The 10,820-nt window shown below is 32.5% G+C and overlaps 1 protein-coding gene across 2 annotated transcripts; it reads left to right on the top strand.

The window, feature by feature from the left end:
* On the top strand, window positions 5,799-8,023 carry LOC104732665 (uncharacterized protein At1g43920, Chloroplastic-like). Of its 2 annotated transcripts, none has more exons than XM_010452234.2 (3): window positions 5,799-6,062; window positions 7,347-7,543; window positions 7,616-8,023. In XM_010452234.2, the coding sequence occupies exons 1-3, from the start codon at window positions 6,026-6,028 to the stop codon at window positions 7,889-7,891; spliced, it is 510 nt and encodes a 169-aa protein (XP_010450536.1). In that variant the 5' UTR covers window positions 5,799-6,025; the 3' UTR covers window positions 7,892-8,023. The 2 variants fall into 2 exon arrangements, with proteins under 2 accessions (XP_010450536.1, XP_010450537.1); XM_010452235.2 differs by having other exon boundaries at window positions 5,969-6,062; window positions 7,386-7,543.

Genomic DNA, 10,820 nt, shown 5'->3' on the forward strand with positions numbered 1-10,820 from the left:
AATTTTTTTAATTAATTAGGTATTCATATGTTTTTTTCTCTGATCATCCAAAAATAAGTATCCATCTATGCATGTTAACCATCCACATAATAGTGAACAACATCAATGAATTTGAAATTTATAAAGAATGTAAGGCAAGAATTCAAAAATTTGGCCTAATTTAAGGTTTAGGATTTACTGGTTGGGGTAGGTCAATTTCATGTTTTCTAGTAAAAGATCTTCATATTTAGTTACATTTGTTAAAATTGCTATAAAATTTAATTTGTGATCATGGTTTATGATCTAAGGTTAAGGTCTAAAGTTTAGGATTTAGGCTTTAGGGTTTAGACTCTAGGGTTTATGATTTAAGATTTAGGGTTTAAGGTTTAGGGTTTAGGGTTTAGGGTTTAGGGTTTAGAGTTTAGAGGTTTAGGGTTTAGGGTTTAGGTTTAGAGGTTTAGGGTTTAGGGTTTGAGGTTTAGTATAGGTTAAAATTGCTATGAAATTAAATTTATGATTATTATTATGATCTAAGGTTAAGGATTATAGTTTAGGATTTAGGCTTTAGGGTTTAGAGTTTAGGGGTTTAGAGTTTAGGGTTTAGGGCTTAGGGACGTGTATAACTCATCGTCCATGTGGACTTGATTTTAGAATAAGTATAGTATCCACATAATTAGACATTATTAGTGGACGTGTATAACTTTAGTTTATGGACATAAAATAAGTATCCACATAAATAACAAATAAGTATCTACATAAATAGTTTTTGGTGGACGTGTATAACTCATCGTCCATGTGGATTTGATTTTAGAATAAGTATAGTATCCACAAATAAGTATCCACATAATTAGACATTTTTAGCATCCACATAACAATCAACAAATATTTCATTATAATTGGATAATATATATTGTTTGATAGTTAACAATGATTATTTTACCAAAACACAAGTATAACTCATCTTCCATGTGAAATTGATTTTATGGACATAAAATATTTTATAGATTTGTCACAAATAATAAAAACCATTCCATTGAAACTATTAGTATCCACATAATAAGACAGTTTTTGCATCCACATAATTGTAATATATGTATTATAATTATTCACTTTAAATATAGTAAAATGGATATTAAAATGTAGAAAAAAAAATTATAATGAATTATAAAAACAAAATCAAAAATATATGTCATAGCAATTAGATAAAATGATTACAAAGAGAAAGAGGAAAAAAAAGTGAAGAAGGAGAAGAAAGAATAAGAAGAAGAGAGAGATGCAATTTTTTTTGTAACCATTCTAAGCCATTAGATCCAAATTAGTAATTGAAATCCAATGGTCTAGGATGCCACCAATTATACACTCATCTCTAGCCGTCGGATCAAATTCTTAGTTAGAATCGGACGGACCTTAATACAACTGCTTTTTTTTCTCTAGTTACACATATGTTTACATGATCAGGGCTAAAATAGTCTAAAAATCACGTGAACAATATAAATGTTGGCCAAAAAGTGTCTCTTGGTCAGAAAGTGTGTCAAATGAACATACTTTTAGTAAAAGTGTGTCTCAGTGCAAATCTCCCATTAAACATAGGGACAAGTTGGTCCACACTATACGAGTCAATCGTGGTCATGGAATACTTGAATATTAAATAAGTATAGAAAAGAATTAAAAAGTTAGTTTATTTCTGATATTTATATATTTCTAAAAATTACTTAGATATTTAGTGTTCTGGGAAGAATGAGAAAATTAATAAGAATGAGTGTAATTAAGAAGTTAAGAATGAGGATAAAAATAAGGAGAAGAACAAGGTGAAGAATATTTTTTAACCAGTTGAAGAACAAGAGTCGAAGGAATGACATTTCGTATTTCCAGAGAAGATGATTGATATATCATGGTTTTTGTGGTTTTTAACCATGATATAAGGAGTCTTTTAGTGTCTTTTCATTTGTTTCTAGATTGTTTTTGAGTCTTTACAGGTTTTAGCATGAAAGGAGCAAAGTGGAGCAGTTTGGATCATTTTGGGGCAATAATCTGGAGGAAATCAGCTTGGAGTCGAATATGAGAGAGGGCATCGATCGACACCAAGATAGAGCATCGATCGACACCCTTGTTGCCAACGAGAAAAGAGCCAAATTTGGAAGTTTTACAAATCTGCCCCAAAGTTTTCCATAATTGCAAAACAAGTCCCTGACGTGTTTTAGGACATATAAATAGTGTTTTTAGGTTTTCCAAACCCTTAAGTTTTATTCTAGCAACTTTTATTTTTCTGCAACCCTGAGAGATCTGCTTTGTAGAGAAGAATTTCTAAACTCCTTCTTACTCTTTTTAATCTCTATTGCTTATTATTCAGAATCATGTCTTGTTCTTCATTGAATATGTCTGAGTAGTTTGCTTGTTAGGTTTAGGGTTTTTCACAGGAATTTTATGAATTATTAGATCTGATTATTTAGGATTCTTTATCTTGCTAGATCTTCATCTTAGGTTGTTCTTCATATTAATCCTTGATTGGCCATCTAGAATTAATACCTTAGGAAAATAAATTGATATGAGAATATAATTGATTTTCCTGATAAAACCTTTTGATGAGCAAAATTATTTCTTGCAAAGAGATTTGATTTAATAATTTTGTGAGCAATCTAAACCTGATTTTATTGCTGATTTATTACCTAGAATTTTACAAAGAGATTTGGATTTTCTGGTTTTAAATTTAGATATTATTTGCAGTGAGAACTGATTTAATTTACAAAAGTGTTTAGAGTTCTAGATCTGTTCTTAATTGTTTGAATCCTAATTTATTGATCGATTTATAATTCATAATTTTCTGAGAAATTTCCTAAGCCTAGCTTCTTGATCTTCTGAATTTTCACAGCTTTTATTTAATATTTTGCATTGTTTATTTTAATTCAATTTAATTTGTTTAGCATAATTGAAAAACTCTATAATTTATTGTATAGTCTTGAGTCCTTGTGGAATTCGACCCCTAAGTACTGCATTGACCTCTTAATTTGAGAGAGTAGCTCTAGGGTTAATTTGAGCATATCAATGATGACATGGAATGCTGACATGGATGATGCGTCCGAAGTGGCAAGTCAGCTACCAAACGAACATGTAAATCAGCCTAATTAAATCAGCCTAATTAAATCAGCCATCAAACAAGATTATAACTCAACCGCAACATGAATACTATTACAATAATTAAAAAACAAAAAAATGGCTGTCAAATTCAGCCGCTTAATGTCACAACTCAACTGAAAATTTGTAACTCAGCTGTATCATTTAATAAGTTAGCCGTAACTGGAATGATATTCTAATAATTAATCTTTTGCTATTAAGTTAGCCGTAAAATGACCGAATTGTCCGATAAATCAGCTGATGACGGCTGAGTTATAAGGCTTAACCATAACTCAGCCGTAACGACATCTCATAAGTCAGCCGTTGTTCATAACTCAACCAGCCAGAAAAAGTTAATTCAGCCGTGTCATAGTGATAACTCAGCCAATTTGACAACTCAACCATCAAGTGAAAACTCAGCCGTAAGGACGGCTGAGCCAGATTTCATTAAGTCGGCCGTAACGCTTGGCTGAGTTATGCTCTAAATCAGCCGTCTGCTCTAACTCAAATATCTTTTTTTATAAATCAGCCGCAACATACCATAACTCAGCCATCATTACCTCTATAACGCGTTACGGCTGAGTTATTTAATATACGTCAGCGATATCTGACGTGGCGTCTGATGTGACAATGATATTTTTGTAATTATGTTTTTTCCTGTAACATAAAAAGGGCACGCTGGGTATTTTGAAAATACCCGAAATATCCTAGTAATAAAAAAAAGTTTTGTATGATTCTGATAATATTACCTAAAATATATAACATCTGAGTAAAACTCCCATAAATATATTACAACTTTTTTTTTTGCTAATTATTTGAATAAGTATATTACAAATTATGGTTGTTGTTGGTATCCGAATTCACATTCGAATATGGTCCCGGGGCAAAAACATTATAATCAGTAAAACTAACAAAATTAATTCGTATCAACAATATAAAATCAATATTTAAGAGTTATTTACGATGAACATTTTTCTTGTGGGTATTGTTTAATTAGAACAATACTTGGGTTTACCCCTAGGGGTGAACTTCTCCATTCACTCCCTTATAAAATAAAGAAATAAAATCTGTATACATTATTATAAAATTAAAAAACTTAAACCGCTCTTTAATAAACACAAACCGACACATATAAAATCTAAACCCTAACCATCTCATTTGTGAACCCAAACCGATATATAACTTTGTTCTACTTGTAAAATATAAACCCTAACATCTCATTTGTGAACCCAAACCGACATATAATTTCGTTCTAATTATGAAATCTAAACCCTAACATCTCATTTGTGAGCCCAAACCGACATATAATTTTATTCTAGTTGTAAAATCTAAACCCTAACCATCTCATTTGTGAACCAAAACCCACATATAATTTCGTTTTAATTGTAAAATCTAAACCATAACCACTTCATTTGTAAACCCAAACCGACATATAATCTTATTCTAATTTTAAAAATCTAAACCAAGCCAATATTTAACTTTCCTTAATTAAAAGTATACAGAATTTGTTTCCTTAATTTGTTTGTTTTTTAATTTAATTTTGATTTATTTTTAAAATGAAATATTAGATGGAAGATTCTGATTAGCTGAGAGAAGAGGGGGTGAAGGGAAAGGTTCACCCCTTTGGGTGAACCTAAGTATTTTTCGTTTAATTAGGACTTTTTTCCTGTGCTTACAGATTTAGAGGGTGTTATTGGATTCTAATTTATGAAGATTTTTGAAGAGTTTAACAAAATCATTAAAAGTAAATAAGTGAAAGATTGTTAAAGATTGCTAGAGAGTTTTGTTGATTAGTTTTCTAAAATTTTGTAAAGTACTCCAAACAATCTCTGTATTTTGGTGATACTTTCCATGATTTTATTTTGTAAAGAAAGTGTCTAAAATCATGAACCAGTAACATAATAATTGAATTCATTAACAATCCTAGATTCTTTTGTTTTAATTGAATAACAAAAAACTTTTAATGACTTTATAAAAGTCTGAATCCAATAACCCAAATTTGTTAAGATTTTAAATGACTTTTTACAAATTAGAAACTAAGGGGGTGGTATTGGTTTGAGATTTATGAAGATTTTTGAAGAGTTCAACAAAATCATTAAAAATGAATAAGTGAAAGATTGTTAAAGATTGATAGAGAGTTTTGTTGATTAGTTTTCTAAAATCTTGTAAAGTTCTCCAAACAATCCTTGTATTTTTATAATACTTTTCGTGACTTTATTTTGTAAAGAAAGTGTCTAAAATCATGAACCAATAACATAATAATTGAACTCATTAACAATCCTATATTCTTTTGTTTTAATTGAATAACACAAAACATTTACTGACTTTATAAAAGTCTGAATCCAATAACTCAGATTTGTTAAGATTTTAAATGACTTTTTACAAATCACAAACTAATAACACTAAACTTTAACAGAGTTTAACAAAATCTTGATCTAATAACAACAGATTCTACATAACATTTAAAATCTTTAAAACTCTATTCAAATCTTAAACCAATAACCCCCACTAATAATACTAAACTTTAACAGAGTTTAACAAAATTTTGATTTAATAACAACCAATTCTACATAACACTTAAATTTCAAACAAATACCCCTACCCCCACGTAGTCATTTTCCAAACGAGTAAAAGACATATTTACCCTTCTCAACATCGATCTTGCTTCTCTGTCTCACTATTTTCTCAGTTTCTGCAATGACCGGTGGGTGATGACAGATCTCAATTCTTGATTCTCTCTCGTCACTATACACTCTGAAAAGAAGATCTGCATTACGACTTCCGGATTTGTGATTTCGATTCCGGAAAGAACATCATGACCAGTGACTATGACCTCCATCATTCAATACAAAGCTCCAAAGCTAATCCTGCAATTCCCAAGGTGTGTGACGGATTCTGAATTCTGAATCTATTTTCATTCCTTTGTGCTATTTTGATGGAAGAAAAGAAGGATTTGAAGCGTCTGTTTTTGGGTATGTGTTAATTGACTAACATTGTATCATCTTTTCTGATTGAATCGATAAATTTTGTTTCATCTTCTCCGACTAATATCCCATATTCATGAATTGCTTATAATTCTTAAGCTTGTCTTGTGAATTGCTTCAACATCTTCACGTTTTCTTCTTTAAATTTCCCTTGGGTTCACCATTTTCTAGTTTTCTTAGGGTTTAATTTAGATTGCAAAGGAGGAAGACTAAGATTCACAATCCGTTTTAGTTTTCCCCTCGGGTTCACCATTTACTAGTCTTCTTAGGGTTTATATTACATTGCAAAGGAGGAAGACTAAGATTCACAATCCGTTTTAGTTTATTTCCTTGGGTTCACACCATTTACTAGTCTTCTTAGGGTTTAATTGCCATTGAAGTACACCTTGTGTATAGTTTGTATCTCTGTAGTATTGTTATGTGTCTTTACATATGTACTTCAAGTTTTATGTTGAAAGGAGTTGGTTCTGAATTTTGTTGGACCACGAATAGAAACACAAGATGAGTATAGGTTTGCATTAATATTTTATAATGACCTCCATAAAATATGTAGAATTTATTGATATCATATGCCTCTTTGTTTCATTCTTCTGTTGATCCTACAGGTGTTACCATTTTTGATTGTTAGAGTTAGTAGGTTTATAGTTTTCTGGATATAAAGTAACCCACCATGTTGTTAAGGAGTCGATTGTTAGCCTCCGTAGATAAAGTTTTGCTATGTTACTTAGTGAATACATATTTTGTTTCTATATTGTGGATATGCTTAGTTTCTAAGTACACTTTTGTTATGTAGTTCAGCTTTTCGATCTTCTGTATATAATTTCCTATGTTATCCTTCGATAGTTAAAGTTTTCTTTGTGGTTTATTCGGTGTGTTTCTAGTGTTCGTTTTATATGATTAGTTTGGGTTCCCTTAATTTAATATATTCTTAGGGTATAGAATAGTTCTGGATAAGGGTATATTTCTACCCGTACTATAAGGAAAGTGTATATTTCTACCTAGATAAAAGAGCAGTGTATTATCCAACCTAAACTCTAATACAAATCAAATTTACTATCCAGACTTTGCAGCGTTATCCATAATCCTACATTGACACAAACACTGTTATTCAACTGTTAAATATGAGTGAGTCATATTACACGTAAGCAATGATGTGTCCAAAATTTTTTTGTCTCGAAAATTTAAAACGACGTTGTTTACTCCGAAAGCGTTTTGATTTGGGGGAAAAATCTTAAATTAGGGTTCTTTTTTTATTTTTTATTTTATTTCAAGATTCTTTTGTCTCGCCTTCTCTTTCTATGCTTGGCGAAGGCGTTTATGCTTCTCAATTTCAAAGAAATCAAATGGATAATCAAAAAAGAGGTTTCCCCAAGAGATGTCAATGTGGAGAACCTGTTGTATTGAAGACATCGACGACTGCTAAAAATCCCGGAAGATTTTTTCATGGGTGTCTGTTTGGAAGGGATGGGGTAAGTGTGATTCTCTCAATTTTGTTGTATACTTTGGCTGTGTCTGCAATTAAAAGTCTGTAAATGTCACAGAATTGGTATCATACATTTAAATGGACCGATACGTCTATGGTCGAAGAGATCGAGGACTTGATTGAGAAAGTGGAGAACATTGATGGAGCTGCAATGACATTGCAGAAGGGCGTCAATGCTTGTGAATCTCAGATTGATACTCTCACCATGGAGATGCGTGTGCATTTGGATGTGGTTGAGAAGGAGGCCAGAGAGATGAAAATGCAACTAAGAAGCTTGAAGAACATTGTTGGCTTTGTTATGGTAATGGTTTTGTTTTTCATGTGTATGTATTGAATATGTGAGTTAAAATGTGGTTGTATGAGAGTAACTAGAAATGCTGCTTTGTATGGATGTTTGAGACAAATCTAGCTTGTAAGACTGTTTGTTTGTATGAAAGGTAATGGAAAAAGAACAAGACATATGACATTGCTCAAACCCAATCCAACTGTGATAGAATCCAAAATAGACCGAGACATTTGGTTGTGGTACATGTCACAAAACAGACCATGAAATCAAAAGACATTGTGTTGTTACATGTCCCCAAAAACAGACCATGACATCAAAAAGAGAAAAATAAATAGTCCTAGATGGCTTCATACTTCAAGCTTCCAAACCCACAAATGTCATGCTTGATCCTAAGTTCTCTAAAGTTCCTGTCAGAAAAACAAAAAAATCTAACATTACAACACAACATAATCTGAATATTTAATATGAGAATAAGAAGATTGAAACCTGATATTAGTCTTGTGTTGGTTGACTTGGTCCTCCTTCATCTGCCGATGGCTTAGTCTTCTTCTTCTTCTTAGGTGGCATATACTTCTTCATAGCTCTTTACCAATTCCAAATTTGCTTCATACTCTTTCGTCGTATAACTTTCAGCTACTTGCCAAAAGAGCTTCTTCATGTCACCTTGATGGGGAAATATCTTCTTTAGGTTCCCATAGATGTGTCTAGCACACATTCTATGTTCAACATAAGGTAACTCTCTTTCCACTGCATGCAATAAACCCTCTAAAAGCAAAACAAAGATATAGTAGTTAAATCATGCATGTCATTTTACATGTTCTAAAGCCTAGTACAGGTTGGAGATATACCTTTTGCCTATCAGATATGATAGTAAACCCTTGACCCTCCTGTAGATTGAAATCAACCTTCAGCTTTTCTAGGAACCATACCCAATTGTCTTCATTTTCTACATCAACAATGGCCCAAGCGATGGGATACATTCCATTGTTAGCATCCCTCCCCACAGCAGCCAACAATTGTCTCTTAAGTGTGCATTTCATAAAACAACCATCCACTCCAAAGATAGGACGACACCACATAGACCACATCTTGTGAATGCCAGCAAAACACACATAGAATCTATGGAAGATCTTTGATCTATCATCATCAAGCAATGTGTCTAGCACTATTGTTGATTGAGGGTTAGATCTAGCAAAATATCAAAATGAAAACCTAGTTAACAGATTGGAAAACACTTGTCAAATTTAAAATTTCAGTAATAAAAGAAGAACTTATTGAAGAAGTGCTAAGTGGTAATCTTCCAGCCTAGAAAATTGCTCCTTGTGATCATGGTCGATGCTTACTATCTACAGCTTTTTTCTTAGCATATTTACACTTGTCTATGCTTACTATCAGATTGTAGTTCTTCTCAATCTCTTATTGTATCCATTTTGGTCCATAATCAGGATCAACTCTGATATCATCCAAAAACATCTTGCAAATCACATGTGCTTTCAATATCTTACAATAGTTATCATAAGAGCAGCTGTGATGATCTTCAAAAGTTTTCACTTTCCACTTTCCAACGCACTCCTCATAAGAACAGTAGATATACCATGGACAAGGCTGTTTAGTCCCACACACAGCCGCTGACTTGTCTTTCCCCCATCTACTTATCTTTATGTTACAACCCTCTTTTAATGCATAAGCTACTAAAGCTTCTTTGAACTCCTCTAGACTATCAAATACTTTATCTATCTCCAGCTGACCACTACCTCGTTTGTATCTAACCAAATTCTCCTCTTCTTCTTCACCATCAGAGTTAGGAGGTGTGTTATGATAATCAAAATCCTCATCCTCATCAACAAAAGAAGCCACATTCCTTTCAACCCGGATCTCTTCTTCACATGGCTCAGATGACTCGATATCATTAGGATGCTCTGTTGAGTTCACCAAAAAAACATTCATCACTCCAGTCCATCTGCCCACATCACACATCCTCTTAAAACTCAAATCCGCAGACCTCAATCTCTTCCTTTCCTTATGCTCTTCAAAAGGGTACTTATACCACATGTTTTGGCCATATAATCCCTCCCCTAACTCCGCCGACAACTTGGTGAAAAACTCTTCTGGTTTACATTCTATAGCTATGTCTTTACCATTGAGATAACCAACATCTCCTACATGATTCTTCACCCAATACCCTCCAAAATTCACAACAAATGTTACATGATCCGGATTGCTGTCAACAAAAAAAATTATACAAAGTTTCAAACATTCAAGCATTTAATCAAACACTTAGTGTGCAGTAAACAAATACGACTCTTTTAACATAAAACTTCAAATTATTGTCTCCAAATATCTACAGTATGCAACTATTAAACAAAAAGAAGACAAAATACAAGATTCAATACCAAAAATTGAAGCAATGTTTGTGATTTACGAACTAAAAATACCTCATTTTCGTTTCTGTAGAAACAATTGTGGGTAATGCTAACAACTCCTTCGATTCACGCCTTGTTTCCTCTACACTTATCCCTCGCAATTAACTTCAGTCCGTGTTCTCCATTTTCGCCAAGCAGAGAAAGAGAAATAGAGACAAAAGAATCGTGAAAAAAAAGAACCCTAATTTAAGATTTTTCCATTAAATCAAAATGACGTCGTTTGAGCTTTTGGAGTAAACGACGTCGTTTTGAGTTTTCGAGACAAAAAATTTGGACACATCATTGCTTACGTGTCATATGACTCACTCATATTTAACCGTTGACTAACAGTGTTTGTGTCAATGTAAGATTATGGATAACGCTGCAAAGTCTCGGTAGTAAATTAGATTTGTATTAGAGTTTAGATTGGATAATACACTGCTCGTCTGTCCAGGTAGAAATATACACTTTCCAAATAGTACAGGTAGAAATATACCCTTTTCCCTTCTGGATAGTATGTGTGTGTTTATGTTATATGTTTGGGTTGCTTCGGTCCCAGTTTTTCTTACGGTATA

The sequence above is a fragment of the Camelina sativa genome, chromosome 12 (genome assembly GCF_000633955.1).
Source record: "Camelina sativa cultivar DH55 chromosome 12, Cs, whole genome shotgun sequence".
Classification (NCBI taxonomy): domain Eukaryota; kingdom Viridiplantae; phylum Streptophyta; class Magnoliopsida; order Brassicales; family Brassicaceae; genus Camelina; species Camelina sativa.

What these genes read in the sequence shown, in the direction of transcription:
- LOC104732665 (XM_010452234.2), top strand. Translation starts at nt 6,026, where the DNA reads ATGGAAGAAAAGAAGGATTTGAAGCGTCTGTTTTTGG. An exon ending in TTTGAAGCGTCTGTTTTTGG is followed by an intron (nt 6,063 to 7,346) that starts GTATGTGTTAAT and finishes TTTTATTTCAAG; the next exon opens with ATTCTTTTGTCTCGCCTTCT. An exon ending in GTCTGTTTGGAAGGGATGGG is followed by an intron (nt 7,544 to 7,615) that starts GTAAGTGTGATT and finishes TAAATGTCACAG; the next exon opens with AATTGGTATCATACATTTAA.